This window comes from Cokeromyces recurvatus (genome assembly GCF_025118155.1).
Source record: "Cokeromyces recurvatus strain NRRL 2243 chromosome Unknown BX663scaffold_4, whole genome shotgun sequence".
Taxonomy (NCBI): domain Eukaryota; kingdom Fungi; phylum Mucoromycota; class Mucoromycetes; order Mucorales; family Mucoraceae; genus Cokeromyces; species Cokeromyces recurvatus.
In genome coordinates, this window is record NW_026251390.1 from 275,163 (window position 1) to 289,833 (window position 14,671).

The 14,671-nt window shown below is 29.7% G+C and overlaps 8 protein-coding genes across 8 annotated transcripts; 5 read left to right on the top strand and 3 right to left on the bottom strand.

Moving 5' to 3' along the window:
- Window positions 1-448: 448 nt before the first annotated feature.
- Window positions 449-2,104, top strand: BX663DRAFT_498159 (GDSL/SGNH-like acyl-esterase family found in Pmr5 and Cas1p-domain-containing protein). Its single transcript, XM_051526009.1, has 4 exons — window positions 449-881; window positions 966-1,322; window positions 1,418-1,460; window positions 1,568-2,104. The coding sequence occupies exons 1-4, from the start codon at window positions 529-531 to the stop codon at window positions 2,015-2,017; spliced, it is 1,203 nt and encodes a 400-aa protein (XP_051385917.1). The 5' UTR covers window positions 449-528; the 3' UTR covers window positions 2,018-2,104.
- Window positions 2,085-3,782, bottom strand: BX663DRAFT_540603 (uncharacterized protein). Its single transcript, XM_051530757.1, has 2 exons — window positions 2,466-3,782; window positions 2,085-2,386 (listed from the first exon to the last, which is right to left on the bottom strand). Exons 1-2 carry the CDS (start codon window positions 3,495-3,497, stop codon window positions 2,135-2,137), a joined length of 1,284 nt encoding a protein of 427 aa, XP_051385918.1. The 5' UTR covers window positions 3,498-3,782; the 3' UTR covers window positions 2,085-2,134.
- Window positions 3,783-3,837: 55 nt separating this feature from the next.
- Window positions 3,838-5,894, top strand: BX663DRAFT_498164 (hemolysin-III related-domain-containing protein). The gene is made up of 7 exons (XM_051526010.1): window positions 3,838-4,330; window positions 4,396-4,639; window positions 4,707-4,762; window positions 4,829-4,869; window positions 4,953-5,075; window positions 5,193-5,321; window positions 5,394-5,894. Exons 1-7 carry the CDS (start codon window positions 4,120-4,122, stop codon window positions 5,523-5,525), a joined length of 936 nt encoding a protein of 311 aa, XP_051385919.1. The 5' UTR covers window positions 3,838-4,119; the 3' UTR covers window positions 5,526-5,894.
- Window positions 5,895-7,974: 2,080 nt separating this feature from the next.
- On the top strand, window positions 7,975-9,262 carry BX663DRAFT_448875 (fatty acid hydroxylase superfamily-domain-containing protein). Its single transcript, XM_051523717.1, has 2 exons — window positions 7,975-8,394; window positions 8,508-9,262. Exons 1-2 carry the CDS (start codon window positions 8,054-8,056, stop codon window positions 9,037-9,039), a joined length of 873 nt encoding a protein of 290 aa, XP_051385920.1. The 5' UTR covers window positions 7,975-8,053; the 3' UTR covers window positions 9,040-9,262.
- A 412-nt stretch (window positions 9,263-9,674) lies between these two features.
- On the bottom strand, window positions 9,675-11,178 carry BX663DRAFT_498178 (uncharacterized protein). The gene is made up of 2 exons (XM_051526011.1): window positions 10,802-11,178; window positions 9,675-10,739 (listed from the first exon to the last, which is right to left on the bottom strand). Exons 1-2 carry the CDS (start codon window positions 10,938-10,940, stop codon window positions 10,171-10,173), a joined length of 708 nt encoding a protein of 235 aa, XP_051385921.1. The 5' UTR covers window positions 10,941-11,178; the 3' UTR covers window positions 9,675-10,170.
- Window positions 11,179-11,852: 674 nt separating this feature from the next.
- BX663DRAFT_498181 (WD40-repeat-containing domain protein) lies at window positions 11,853-12,645 on the top strand. The gene is made up of 2 exons (XM_051526012.1): window positions 11,853-12,184; window positions 12,268-12,645. Exons 1-2 carry the CDS (start codon window positions 11,903-11,905, stop codon window positions 12,313-12,315), a joined length of 330 nt encoding a protein of 109 aa, XP_051385922.1. The 5' UTR covers window positions 11,853-11,902; the 3' UTR covers window positions 12,316-12,645.
- Window positions 12,646-12,687: 42 nt separating this feature from the next.
- BX663DRAFT_498182 (uncharacterized protein) lies at window positions 12,688-13,834 on the top strand. Its single transcript, XM_051526013.1, has 2 exons — window positions 12,688-12,713; window positions 12,801-13,834. The coding sequence occupies exon 2, from the start codon at window positions 13,047-13,049 to the stop codon at window positions 13,689-13,691; it is 645 nt and encodes a 214-aa protein (XP_051385923.1). The 5' UTR covers window positions 12,688-12,713; window positions 12,801-13,046; the 3' UTR covers window positions 13,692-13,834.
- Window positions 13,835-13,941: 107 nt separating this feature from the next.
- BX663DRAFT_498183 (uncharacterized protein) lies at window positions 13,942-14,465 on the bottom strand. Its single transcript, XM_051526014.1, has 2 exons — window positions 14,242-14,465; window positions 13,942-14,180 (listed from the first exon to the last, which is right to left on the bottom strand). Exons 1-2 carry the CDS (start codon window positions 14,449-14,451, stop codon window positions 14,037-14,039), a joined length of 354 nt encoding a protein of 117 aa, XP_051385924.1. The 5' UTR covers window positions 14,452-14,465; the 3' UTR covers window positions 13,942-14,036.
- Between the last annotated feature and the right edge of the window lie 206 nt (window positions 14,466-14,671).

Here is a 14,671-nt window from a genome sequence, read left to right on the forward strand (position 1 = left end):
TCTTTTTTTTTTTCGGACAGATTGTAACCAGAATTAGAGCTGCTTGTACCCACAAAAGGTTGTCTTTACTGGATTAGATAGTTACGGTCATGACGGAATAAATGTCTTGATTGATATTTTTATACATAAGATATTGTCTGAATTTAAAGTGTAAAATAGGTGAGTAGTACGAGTTTATTGATTAAAAAGACACGACAGAATATTAAGAAGCATATTAATTATATAAATATCATCATTCCTCTCTTTTATAGACATAGTAAAATAATAAATAATAGAATAGTATGTATGTGTAATAATTTAGAAAAGAAAGAGCATAATTCATTTTATTTTATTTTATTTTTTACCTTAGATTGTATAATAATAACAGGTTCTCGGTGTTTTTAAAAGCAAACATGTGGTAGCTAATAATTTAACTTTATAAGATATGAACACCCTCGTATTCTCCTTTTTTTTATTTTTTCTTCTTTTTTTTCCTTCAATTTACACACATACTCTCTCTCCCTCTCTCTTTTCATCAGCTTGCAAAATATGGTATGGCTATCCTCTTCAAATAGAGAAGAGGCAAGTCGTCAAATGAGATACATATATATAGTTGCAGCTCTTACTGTCTTTATATTATGGATTACAACCTATCAACATAGTATGACAGCATTTATTTCATCGAATAATAAACAACAACAAACCAATACAACCCTTACTACACAGCCATTATGTACTATTGAAACTTTCAATAAGGGAAAATGGGCATATAGCCCAATCCAACTAGAGGAACCTTTTACAGCAAAGGAGTTTGCAAAAATAACTGGCTATTATTGTATGAAAAAGTTTGCCCATAGATGTTTTCGTCGAGGAGGAAATGAGTTGACTCGATCAAAGACAATGTACGTAAATAGAGAGATCAGATAGATATATGTATGAATAGAATTTTTTTTTATTAACATTGACATCTGTTCATATATTTCTAGCGCGGATTACCGTTGGCTACCAGAAAGTTGTAAATTATTAAAATTCGATGCAGGAAAACTTGCAAAACATTTTGTACAATATCCCATCTTGTTTGTAGGTGATTCGATTACACAATTACAATTTGAGAGCCTTAGTTGTTTATTAGGGCACGAGTTTCCTAATAAGCATCCAAATCAATCAACGTTGAATGGTGGGAATAGTAAAATTAGAGTGGATGAGAGAGCCCCTATTAACGGCCATACAGCAGCTATGGCTTACATTCGATCTGATTATTTGATACGATTAAATGATTATAAAATGATTAGTCCTCTAGAACCAGTAGGTCTACAGTTAGGACGAGAAGAAAATCATCCATGGTAATATAAGCCCCATTAATGAAAAAGGAAGAAGGTGTAGTAGCAAAGATTTAAAAAAAATAACATTGACATTATATTATATTATATACATATAGGGTTCATGCATTGTCTCAGTTTAATTATATTGTCATTAATACAGTATGTTTAGTTATATATTTACTATTTATAAGAGTGGTGGTGGTGGAGAAAAAAGGAAAAAAAAAAAAAAAAAAAACTTAAGATCGTTATTATTATATATTTATTAGGGTCCACATTGGCATCCTAATGTCCATTGGGGGTCAAATCAATCAGAAACTGAGCTTTTGATGGCATTTAAAAAGGCAATGCATATTATATTTGACTATTTAAAAATTCATATAAAATTACAACAAAAAGTATGGATTAGGACAACTCCTTACGGTCATGCTAACTGCTCTCAATTTAAAGAACCTCAGCAGAACCCATTAGTTCCTTCAGGACAACAAGGTGAATATGAATGGCATTTGTTTCAAAAGTTTGATTTGATTTGGAAAGAGCTTTTAGATGAAGTAAATGACACTCGATTTAGTTTATTTGATATCACAACTATGTTTAATCAAAGAGGGGATGCACATTCAAAGCCTGATAAGGATTGCTTACATACTTGTATACCAGGTCCAGTCGATGATTGGAATAGATTATTATACCATGAAATTATGAAATATCAAAAAGAATGATAAAAGACAAGCAATATCATTAACTGTAAATAATCTATAATGTCTTAATAAAATACACTTGTATACGTATATAATACAAAATCAAACATTGCTTTATTATACAATACATTTTTAATCTTATAATTTAAACATAACCTTTGAGAAGGGGACATCCAATAATTCACTTGACATATGACTACGACCTAGAATAACACCATTTTCACTTACACCACCAAAACAATCTTTTATGACGTTTGCTTGATTAGGTATCTTAATAGGCATCATATCTATTGTATCATCTTTCTCACTCACACCAAATATAATATTGTCCTTTATCATAGTGTCACTAGAAACATTTTTAATAGTCTCTACTGTCTTTTTTCTTAAAAACTAAACAAAATAATAATAATAATTAGAAAACATGTTCTCTCTTTTCTTTTCTTTGTCTTCTCAAGTTATATATAATTACCTGAATAGTCTGACCTACTTGAAGGTCTGCAGTAGTATCTATAGACATATTTCCCCTACTAGGATCACCACTTGTAATGCGACTGACTCGCATACTCTCATCTAATTCATTTTCTTCAAGCGGATAAATACCTGCATAAAATTCTTCGTCTTTAGACAATGGACCACAGTGTTGAATAAGCTGTAATAGCAGTCCAGTTGCACCACCTGCTTCCACATCCAATATAACATTACCCTGACAGCGAGTGATCTTCATGGGTTTGCCTAATTTTTCCATAGCTGTATGACATACCTTCATATCTTGTAACTGCTGTGCACCATATGAAGCAAATCCAACTATACCTGATCCCATTATCTCCTCACCTCTAAATAAACAATAGGGTTCACCTGTAACAAATGGTGTTGAAGCGCCTATAAGGCCTACCTTGGGCACATTGGCATAATGATGATCAAATGTCTGTAAAAGTTGTTCCGGCTCATTATCAGAGAGAGTAAATAAAAAGGAAGGTACTGTCTTCAGACTGTTTTCTAAACTGGATGGTAGCTGAAAGGGTTGAACTGGAGTGTTGATAGATCCGAAATTCTCCCAATTCACATTATCGAGATGATCATTTTGGTATTTAAGACGAATGACATCATCTTGACGACCCCAACGACCCACTGCTGTATTCCTGATCTTGAGACGATGCTGATCATCTGTAATGGTAAATGGCACAACATGTTCATCAAAGCCTAATAACAGAGAGATACCGTGATCAACATGAGGAACTCGGTCAATGACACCACCCATCATTACAGAAGGCTTGTTTAATTTAATATTCAGCTCACATATTAGATCTTTGTAATTCTTTAAAGTAAATGACTTGGAAGCAAGGACTACACACACATTAGGACTCTTTTTTTCAAGGGTTGCCAATGATATGTCAGCACAATCATGAACATTAGCCCCTGTTGCTGTCAAACGAACCCATATGGACCGAGTTTGTTTATGAGGCTTTATCACATGTCGAGAAAATCTATAGAATAATGACATGATGATATAATTTTAGAAGAGGTATAAATAATTGGTCCTATTACAAGGCTAGAAAAAAAAATTATTCGGCGGGGGAAAGGTGTGTGTGTGTGTGTGTGTGTGAAGCAAGATACATATTGCATTTTCGTTGTGAATAAATAATTATAAAAACCTCAAGACCATGAATAGTATTTCTTTTTTAAGGCAAATTTGACTTTATAAGCTAATAAAATATTTCCTTATTTTGAAAGTTAAGGTTTATTCTGGTCTATAAGACAAGATCTTCTTACACAAACTGTGTAACTGTTCATCATTTACTTGTAAAAGAAGAAAATCTTTTTATTTTATTCTTTTTTTTTTTTTTTTTTTTAACTTCACATGAAAATTGAATTCTTCTAACCAATAAAAACTGAATTATATGCCTTAAATATGTATATAAAAAATATAAAACTTCTTCAAGTCACAGATCTTCTATTATATGCCAATTATTGGGGATATCAAATAACCTACATATTATAAATTATACCCGGTGTTATATCGAATTTCTGCTTAAAAAGTAACCTAAAACAGACTTTTTTTCTCCTTTTTTTTTTATTTTTATTTTTTCCTTCTTAGTTCATAAATAACAATTCAACAACACACTATGAATTCTCGTATTCGTAAGCGCATTGATGATGAAAATAGTCAAGACACAGACAGTCTATTAAGGAACCAAAAAGAAAAGCTAACTTTAAATTGGGAAGAAATTCCAGCATGGATGCGAGATAATGTTTATATCACAGATGGATATAGACGACAGACAAATAACTACCGAGACTGTATAAAAAGTTTATGGTATCTTCATAATGAAAGTGGTAAAGTAGTAAAGAAGAAAGAAAGAAAGAAAGATACTCATAAAAAAAAAATTTTTTTTTATTAGTTAATATTTGGAGTCATTTGTTGACATTTTTTTTATTTGTTGGCCTTGGTATTAAATTCTTACTAAATCAGCCCTTTAAGGAAACTTTAACAACCTTTGATATCACCTATTTCTTTTTATTTATTGTGGGAGCATTACTATGTTTAGGATTTAGTGCAAGCTTTCATTGCTTTTCTTGCCATTCTGAAAAGGTAGCAGCTACTTGGAATAGATGTGATTATGCGGGTATTACTTGTCTAATTGTGTAAGTTGTGATGAAAGAAGGTGAAGCAAAACAAAAACAAAAAAAAAATTAACTGTAGTATGTTTAGTGGTTCCTTTTTCCCTGTTATTTATTATGGATTTCATTGCCATCAACTACTTCAAAGTAAAGTAGATATAAAATAAGTAATTCGATATTTGTATGAATTTACTAAATTTCTTGAAATAATAGTTGTCTATTTATCATGTATTATGGTGTTAGGATCTATTACTGTAAGTTTTTATTTTATAAATTAAATAGTATAATATAGATTGACTTTTTTTTTCTCTCTCTCTTTTCCTTCTCTCACTCTTAGGCGGCGGTAACTTTAATGAAACATTTTCGTACACCTGCCTATAGATGGGTACGTGCTACCCTTTTTATGGCATTAGGCTTATTTGGTATAGTACCTACTTTTCATGGTATTTGGATCTATGGTGTAAGTATTAGAGAAACAGAGAGAGAGAGAGAGGGAGGGAGGGAGAGAGTGAGAGTGAGAGTAAGAGTGAGTGAGTGAGAAAAGAGAGATTTTACTAAGATATTATATTTATTAAAGATCAATAATGCTGTAAAAACTATTTCTTTGGGACATATGGCTTTAATGGCTTTTACTTATATTGCAGGTGCATTAATTTATGGTGCTCGTTTTCCAGAAAGTGCTATGCCTGGTAAATTTAATATTTTTGTAAGTATCTTTAAAAAATAGATATCATACCAAACTATATTTAACTCCTCTATCTTACTTATAATCAATTAGGGAGCCTCTCATCAAATATTTCATGTTTGCGTTACAATAGCTGTGCTTTCACATTATTTGGGTGTAATGAGTGCAATGGCTTTTTGGCATGATGTTCAAAATCAAGAGTTTTGTAAGACCTCCTTGCTTTAAAAGATAATAGACAACAACATGTAGTGTAGAAAGAAAAGATGACATATTAAATCTTTTTTTTTCTTTTCTTTTCTTACGATGATACCCCCCCTCAAAAAAAAATACAATATATGTATCTTCGCTTTTACATACACTACTTTACCCTATAGTATTATATATTTACTTATTTCTTTTATATGAATTATTCAGTATAAAAGAACATTTCTTTTACAACTAAATGTTTGATAATCTATTCACATATGATTGTAAAATAATTAATTATATTTTAACAGAGTTTGTAAATGAACTACTGTCCCAATCGTTTAAACATGAATAATAATAAATATGGCGTCTTTTGCTATACAAGCACTAGACATATTTTAAATCCTATTTTTTATTTGTATATATTTACGTTTACGTTTACCTTCACGTCCAGTACTTGGACTACTTCAGGAAGAAGTTTGAATGCACTAAAAAAAAAAATCTTAATTGGCTAGATAAAAAATTTTAACGCAAATCACTGTACAGAAAATACAATCTTTTAATAGTAAGCATTATTATTGCATTACACCTAAATAAATCAACAAATCAAACATTCTATTTGTCAGCTATATGTTATTGAATAATACAATACAGTATAATAATATCTATCTATATAACATAGAATCCAATCAATTTACGTATTATTCATCATTCTTATCAACTCTAAACTTTCTTTCTTGAACAGCAATATTGAATTAGCAGAACACAATAGCTTTTATAAAACTTTGTAGTTTACTGGTTTTACTCAAATCATATAACATTCCAAAAAGTATAAGAATTTTTGTTATTACTACACATGAAATATGTATAGCAATCTTTCTATTCCTTTTTTTTTTTGAGTCTTGTATATATACTATTTATAAAAAGAAAAATCTATATTAAAAGAATCACATATTATTACATCACATGTAATAAGTAAAAATTATTATTTATTAACCAAGAATTAAACATGTATTTTACATAATATTAAATTGTTATTTACATTACCAAAAAATTGTAAAATATATTTCTAGAAATATGATTGGCTCTCAATACATAATTCATTGTTAAAAAAAAAATAACCATTACTCCGGATTTATTGACAGCAAAAAAAAAAAGATAATTGAAACCTTTTTTTTAAAAAAAAAAAAAAAAAAAAAAAAAAGAAAAGAAAAAAGACAATACATACGTCTCTTCTTCTTACTCTCTACTATCCCTAAAATACATATTTAATTGATAAAAAAGATTTATTATTTTTGGTTTGGCCTGTTTATAGCAGAGCTTCTTTTTTTTCTTTCTTCTTTTTTTTTTTCTTTTTTTGCTTTATGCACGAAGTAAATGATGGCGTTGTTTATGTAAACTCAGTCTATATTTCGCTTAGGCCAAGTAATATACGAATAAATATAGAAAAAAAAAACCAAAAATCAGGTAAAGTTTATTTAAATATATCTTTTGAAATTTGATGATACGAACAACACACATGCAGAGAAAAAAAAAAGAAGTGTTGAATTTATTTTATATTTATTCAAATGTATGTTCATTCATAAATGAAGACTTGTATTAATTTGAAGGGAAAATATTTATACATTCTGTATTGAATTTTAAGATTTTTTTTATTATAATATGCAACACAAGAAAAAAAAAAACTTTTTTATTTTTTCATTTTATCCAAATTTGGAAATATCCAATAAAATAAAAGGAGAAATTATTTTTATTCATCAATCCTGGAATCGCTGTTTTGAAAAAAAAGAATAAAAAGGGTCAGCAATACAATTGTCAATTGTTCTATACAAAAGAAAAAAAAAAAAAAAAATAGGAAAAGCATATTAAAAGTCCGAATAAAAATATAAGGGGATTTGAGGAGTTTGAAATTATTATGTATCCATTTGCTCAATAAGATGAATTGAATGCAAGTAAATGCTTATATACTTGATAATTATACATGTCTAAAATGAGGAGTTGAGGAAATAAAGTAAACAAAAGAAAGAAAGAAAGAAAGAAAATAGATTTCAGTTGTAGTAAAGGTGTCGTTGACAACAATAATAATGTAAGGCATACACCTTTATTATTATAATAGGATGATTGAAGGAATTTTCTAACTTCTACTATCTAGTAGAAGAGGAAATCATTTGAATTTGATATATATTATACATATTCAATTTCATAAATACCTTTTATTCTCTTCGTATTAACCATCAAAATACTATCTCTTCTTTTATTTATTACTATTATTATGTAAACAAAAAAAAAAAAAATTCATTTAGCGAATATGACAATAAAATGAACTTTGCCTTTATTTTGAGTAATAGATTAATTTTAAACTCCGGACAAAAATCACCTCATTTGACACTTAATATCCTTTCACGGTGTGATAGACCGAACACGTACATCAAAAATAATATAAAATCAAGTTCATATTTTCTTTTGCATTTAAATTAAAACCTTTTTTCTTCTTTCTTTTTTTTTTTTTTTCTTCATTGTATTACTATTATTTTTTTTTCTTTCCTCCTGAAAAAAAAGAAAAGAAAATGAACACAACTTTGGCATCTATTCAACCAAGTTGGTTAGAAACACAATGGGATGAATTATATAAGGATAGAAATCCTTTACTTGTAACAGGTGTTCTTGCTTTTGTTATGCATGAGCTTGTTTATTTCGGTCGTTTCCTTCCTTTCCTTGCTTGTGATTTTATTCCTTATTTCCAAAAATACAAGATTCAACCTGATAAGATTAATACAAGTGCTGATTATTGGAAATGTACAAAGCAAGTTCTTTATCAACACTTTTTATATGAAGGTCCACTTATTTTCCTTTTCCATCCTATGGCTAATTACTTGGGAATGAATATCTCTACTCCTTTCCCTGAATGGTAAGTTAAAAGTATATATATATATATATATATATATGTGTGTGTGTGTATATATGTATAAAGCAAGAAAAGGAGAGAGTGAACTAAAAATAGATGTATATACATGTCAATAGGAAATATATTTGGCCCCAAATTTGTATTTTCTTTGTGTTTGAAGATGCTTATCATTACGCTGTTCACAGATTAATGCATTGGCCACCACTTTATAAGAGAATTCATAAGGTTCATCATGAATATGCTGCTCCCTTTGGTATCGCTGCTGAATATGCTCATCCTTTAGAAACATCTATTCTTGGCTTTGGTACTATCGGTGGTCCTCTTCTTTATCATTTGGTTGAAAAGACTTACTTTAAGGCGGGTCGTAACTGGGAACTTCATTTGTTTACTATGCTTTTCTGGATCATGTGTCGTCTTTTCCAAGCTATCGATTGTCACTCTGGTTACGATTTCCCTTGGTCTCTTCGTCATTTCATTCCTTTCTGGGCTGGTGCCGACCATCACGATTATCACCATATGGCCTTTGTAGATAACTTTGCTTCTTCATTTAGATGGTGGGATTATATCTTTGGTACTGATAAGAGATATCGTGCTTATCGTGCTCGTCAAGCTGAAGAAAAGCGTCTTAAAGAAAAGAAGGGATTGTAAAAGGAAATATATATATGTTTATATATATTAATTGTATATTGCTCTCTCTATTTTGCATTCATTCCCTTTTTTTTATTTTAAAAGAAAAAAAAAAGATTCATGTATACATTACTTGCATTGTTTTATAATCCCCCCTTTATATAATTCGTTTTTTTTTCTTTCTTGTCTAGATTAGTATGTAATAATATCAATAATAAAAAATATATAAATATCTATAATAATGAATCCTATCGCGTAGCTTAAAAATATATATATATATTTTTTTTTATACTGATACGCGCGTATACGCGGAGGAAGAAGAAAGAAAGAAACAATGGAGTTTGAATAATTTATTGTTTAACTGACCTTCAAGTAAATTATCTTTAAATTAATATGGGTCTAGATAAGCGTAAATACATATGTTCATATACCAAAATCTATCCTCTTCTTTTCCCTTTAATCTATACAGTTTGTGCTATATAAAAAAAAACAAACAAACAAATACTTTAAATATCAAGTATTAGAGGAGATAGAATACAAGTTGTTATATATAAAAAGAAATAAAGGGACAATATTTGTATATTTTTTTTTTTTTTTTTTTGCGCAAGTTTAATATAAGATAAAGGTTTTCAATAGTATAAGGTTATAATAATAGGATCAAGTGCAAATTAGAGATATCGAGTAAATGTTTAATTTTTTTTTAAGCAACAGTTCCATATCTAGTTTTAAATATTATGTATCTATTACTATCTTTTGATACGTAGTAGACTAGAGAGCTTATCTTATTTTGCTGTTACACTACTACACTTTCTATTGAACTAGTCATTCTAACTTGATAGGAATCGAAGGACTATTATTTGTTTTACATTGTTTGTGCAAGCCATTTTATTCCTATAGTTGCCATTACCTAGGAAACCATTTCTGTTTTTGTTCTAGTCATCAATGGCGTTGACGGACTTTGAAGTGATAAAAAAAGAAAAAAGAAAATTGAGTCCCCACATCACTTCTACTTTTTTTGCATAACTACTGCCCAATATCTTAATGTATTTACAATGGACTACTATTATGATTTTATTGGATATAAAAATAGTATCATGCTTTTGTCTGTTTATATGCCTATATATTATATATAACATATAACATATATAAACACTAAAAACCAGGATTCAAAACAGGAGGCCTTTTTTCCCAAAATAATGAGCGTAATCTTACACCCAATGAATGCATAAATAACACTTTGCGACTAGGTGGAGGTACAATACGCTGTATACGATGCTCTCCTATATAGCCTTGACTATCAAATTTATAGATAAATACTCCCTCTATATGCCTTATACGAGGTTCCGGTTGAAAGAAGGTTGGATTTTTAGTACCCTGTAATTTCCATCTTACTTCTAAACATTGTACACTCCCCTTTGATTTTATATCATTTTCCATTTCATCAATAGAGGAAAAACTCGCTCTATTTTCATTATTTTCATCATCATTCGTTGTATCATTCGGTAAAGCTCGCATTTTAGTTATCTCTAGTTTGATATGATCAAAATAAAGACCTGTACTCCATCTTAACATCTGTGCTATGCCTAAATAGGGTGTACGGCCATGAATTGAAAGTTTTGTATAATGCGGGTCTGATAAGATGACATTGGGTGAATAAATTGAATGTTCTATTAAGCCCTTTTCAAAGAAATGAGGTATATTGTCTTGTAATGTGACGATGGCTATCATAATTATTTAATATATTAATGTTTGTATACACATGTTTTCTAAAGAGCTAGTTTACCAAAGCCCACTCGTAAATCGTATTCTTTGTCTCTATTCTGTTTTTGCTTCATATGAATGGTTGAATGGAATAAACATGGTCTTGAGTATATTAAGGGTAATGTTCTTTTTATATAAAATGAGGATCTAATTAATAACATTATTTTGTATTTAATACTTCAAGAGATACACCACCCCCCGAAAAAAAAAAGAAATAAAAAAAAAATAGATATATGAATATATTGAATAGAGTTCATTGTATATATGAATAAGGCTCTACTAGGTTGAGCTATTCTTATTCCACTGCTGTTGTCCAACTTTTAACAAGCTTCGTCATAAAATATTAAAACACAGCCGAAGAGTTTGCTCAAATGCAACCCGGATACATAGTAAAATAAGTGTTGGTAGTTTTTTTTTTTTTTTTTTTTTTTTTTTTTTTTTTTTTTTTTACCTTTTTGAATAATTGAATTGTGCTTCTCTTGTTAGTGTTTTCCTGATATAAAATAAACGTAAATTAGATACATAATAACAAGACTAAGTTTGATTTTAAACTTTACATACATTTAAAAGTAAACTTTATTCCACAAATTGCATATAGATTACTTGAGTTCACGATAAGGAAATCATTAATAGTAGTAAAGATTCAAATACAAATAAATAAATAAAGATTATATATTTAACCAGTAATGATACTTTATTTCCTGCTCTCATAGTCATAACAAAACACCTGCTATATTGAAGAGACATTAACTATTAGGAAAAAGCAAATGGAGAAAAAAAACATAAATGAAATTAATATAGAAGATGTGATAAAATTTCATGAAAAAAAAAATCATTTTAGTATGCTAGTAGATCGTTTCGTATATGTGTAATTTGTAGATTTATTTCTTTCATAGTATGATCTGGTATAATTTATTATGTAATAGGATACCCCCCTTTTTTTTTTCTTGCTGCTAATATTGCCTTTTAAACATCACATACCTCTGTAAAATATAAAATGAAATGAAATATATAGTGAAAATTCAAATCCCGGTCTTTTTTTTTTTTCTTGTGTATTTCTTTAAATACTTATATTTTTTTTCTTTTTTTTTATATATGTATACACATATTTAAACCAATTCTAATGACCAGCACATTAACAAAATTTGATACTGAACATGAAGATCTCATTCATGATATATCATATGACTTTTATGGTAAAAGATTAGTAACATGTTCATCTGATCAACGTTTAAAAGTATGGGATTTTGTTGAACGAGCTGATTCATCGTTTTGGGAATTAAATGATGCTTGGAAAGCTCATGATGCATCCATCTTAAAAGCTGTTTGGGCGAGACCTGAATATGGACAAGTTATTGCTAGTTGCTCATTTGACAGACAAGTTAAAATATGGGAAGAACAATCAGTAGGTAGAGCTCTTGCATAACCTGTGTGTGTTTTTTTTTCTTTCTTTCTTTACTTATTTTCTTACCTCTATATTATCTGTAGAATCGAGAAATAGTCAAAAGCGCTGGGCTGAAAGATTTCGTTTGGTAGAATCAAGAGGTGCAGTATTGGATATAGCATTTGCACCAACTCAAAATTCACTTCGATTAGCTACTTGTTCCTCGGATGGTATCATTCGTATTTATGAAGCTTTAGAACCTACTAATCTTGCCCAATGGTCTCAAATGGAAGAATTCGAAATATCGGGTATATCTCACATGGATAATAAAATTTTAACATCCAGTTCAAGTCAACAACAGCAGCAGCAACAACAACAACAGCAACCACAACAACAGCAACAGCAGCAGCAACAACCACAACAACAACAGCAGCAACAGCAGCAACAGCAACAGCAACAACAACATCAGCAGCAACAAGAGCAAATACAACTACAACTACAGCTACAGCTACAACAACAACAGCAGCAGCAGCAACAACAACAACAACAACAGCAACAACAACAGCAACAACAACATCAACAACAACATCAACAACAACATCAACAACAACAGCAGCAGCAGCAGCAACAACAGCAGCAACAGCAACAGCAACAGCAACAACAACAACAACAATTGGAGCAATTTGAACAGGCACCACTATCACAATATGGTTTTCAACAGCAACAGCAACAGCAACAACAACAACAAATAAATATAAATTATCCACTTGGGCCTATAAATCAACTAGTTCAACAGCCTACACATATAAACAGTACAAGCTCAAGTGGTAGTAGTTCACTAGCAAGTCATGGTATTCATACACCTGGCTTAACTGATCTAAATATGATACCCAATACAACAACCGTCGTGCCTGGGTTTGTACAGAATGTATCTCCTGGGTCATCAGCACCAACAGGAGTTGTTCAAACGACCGTTGTAAATAATAATATTCATCGACCTATTGATGCAGATAGTGGATACTGTATTGATTGGTGTCCAAATCGTACACCAACAGCCATGATGGTTGTTGGATTAGGTAAAGAAATTGGAGCTAGAATATTTAAATATGATGGACATAACAGATGGATTCCTTCCGAATTTTTACCTGGGCATACACAAGAGGTACATGATGTTAGTTGGGCACCTAATATGGCCAGATCTTACCAGCTTATTGCTACAGCAAGCAAAGATCATTTAGTTCGAATTTATAAATTAACTGAACAGCAACCGAAGAATAGAATGATGAATACACTGCTATCTCCAGCAGGGACACCAACACAAATAAATCATAAACCTTATCATATAGAGTTAATTGCTTCATTTGATGATCATCAAGCTGAAGTATGGAAAGTAGAATGGAATATTACAGGCACTATTTTATCTTCTTCAGGGGACGATGGAAAATTACGTTTATGGGCTGCAGGATATGATGGTGAATGGAGGCAAATGGCTTCAATTACTGCCAATACAAATTCATTTTCCAAGTAATAATAGTAATAACAAAATGCTGTGTGAAAAAAAAATATGTATTCATATAATTGTACATGTGCATATTGTTCAAATGCTCATATTAAAACGATATTTTATAATAAAGTGACTTGATATATCATATATCAATAGCCTCCCCCCCCCAAAAAAAAAAAAAAAAAAGTGTTATAAAATGTATACTTTATGTTATTAATAATAGATATGCGTGTAATATATATTTTCTTTCTTTCTTGCTTGCTTTTTTTTTTAAAAAAAAAGAAAATAAAATAAAAAAAAAACAGAAAAAATAAAATAAAATAAAGAAATGTATTCTTTTCTTTTGTTCAGATACAAAATAAACCATATTTAAGAATTATTAGGAGTAGGTTTTCTAGGTCTACCTCTACCTCTTTTAGGAGTATCTGGTGAATTCAGCTTTTCTTTAGACTCGTTAGTAGCAGTGGTCGTCATTTTTGCAGGCCTACCGCGTTTTCTCTTTATCGTAGTAGGCTGTTATAACACACAAGTATAAATAAATAAATAAATAGATATATAAATATATTCAACTTACTTGTTCAACAGTATTACTCTTTGAAACATTTAAACCTTTTACCTCATTTTCTATTCTTGTTTCTTTTTTATCATTATCTTTTCCTTGATTCTTGTTGACTACTTCTACAGGAGTAGGCTCAGACTTGGCAGGTCTTCCTCTTTTACGAGTGATTGGTCCCGTCGTTGAAGTAGAATTATTTTCTTTTACTTTATTCTTGATGGCTGACATTTTTTTTTTTTTTTACGTGTGTACAAAAAGAAATAATATTTATTTATTTATTTATTTTTATTTTATTTTTTTTAAATAATAAAAAAAAAAAGGAAAAAAAAAAAAGATAAAAATAAAATAATAGATGAGCTAGAATAAAAAAAGAAAAAAGAAAAAATAAAAATAAAATAAAAATTCTCATTGTTTATTGGCTCCCCCTTTTTTTTTTTTTTTTTTTTTT

Coding starts and splice junctions, on each gene's coding strand:
- BX663DRAFT_498159 (XM_051526009.1), top strand. CDS start 529: ATGGTATGGCTATCCTCTTCAAATAGAGAAGAGGCAAGTCGTCAAATG. Junction 1,323..1,417: donor CGAGAAGAAAATCATCCATG/GTAATATAAGCC, acceptor ATATACATATAG/GGTTCATGCATTGTCTCAGT. Junction 1,461..1,567: donor ATTATATTGTCATTAATACA/GTATGTTTAGTT, acceptor TATATTTATTAG/GGTCCACATTGGCATCCTAA.
- BX663DRAFT_540603 (XM_051530757.1), bottom strand. CDS start 3,497: ATGTCATTATTCTATAGATTTTCTCGACATGTGATAAAGCCTCATAAA. Junction 2,387..2,465: donor AAGTAGGTCAGACTATTCAG/GTAATTATATAT, acceptor TATTTTGTTTAG/TTTTTAAGAAAAAAGACAGT.
- BX663DRAFT_498164 (XM_051526010.1), top strand. CDS start 4,120: ATGAATTCTCGTATTCGTAAGCGCATTGATGATGAAAATAGTCAAGAC. Junction 4,331..4,395: donor GTATCTTCATAATGAAAGTG/GTAAAGTAGTAA, acceptor TTTTTTTATTAG/TTAATATTTGGAGTCATTTG. Junction 5,076..5,192: donor ATGGTATTTGGATCTATGGT/GTAAGTATTAGA, acceptor TATTTATTAAAG/ATCAATAATGCTGTAAAAAC.
- BX663DRAFT_448875 (XM_051523717.1), top strand. CDS start 8,054: ATGAACACAACTTTGGCATCTATTCAACCAAGTTGGTTAGAAACACAA. Junction 8,395..8,507: donor TCTACTCCTTTCCCTGAATG/GTAAGTTAAAAG, acceptor ACATGTCAATAG/GAAATATATTTGGCCCCAAA.
- BX663DRAFT_498178 (XM_051526011.1), bottom strand. CDS start 10,940: ATGTTATTAATTAGATCCTCATTTTATATAAAAAGAACATTACCCTTA. Junction 10,740..10,801: donor CGATTTACGAGTGGGCTTTG/GTAAACTAGCTC, acceptor TAATTATGATAG/CCATCGTCACATTACAAGAC.
- BX663DRAFT_498181 (XM_051526012.1), top strand. CDS start 11,903: ATGACCAGCACATTAACAAAATTTGATACTGAACATGAAGATCTCATT. Junction 12,185..12,267: donor AAATATGGGAAGAACAATCA/GTAGGTAGAGCT, acceptor TATTATCTGTAG/AATCGAGAAATAGTCAAAAG.
- BX663DRAFT_498182 (XM_051526013.1), top strand. CDS start 13,047: ATGATACCCAATACAACAACCGTCGTGCCTGGGTTTGTACAGAATGTA.
- BX663DRAFT_498183 (XM_051526014.1), bottom strand. CDS start 14,451: ATGTCAGCCATCAAGAATAAAGTAAAAGAAAATAATTCTACTTCAACG. Junction 14,181..14,241: donor AGAGTAATACTGTTGAACAA/GTAAGTTGAATA, acceptor GTGTTATAACAG/CCTACTACGATAAAGAGAAA.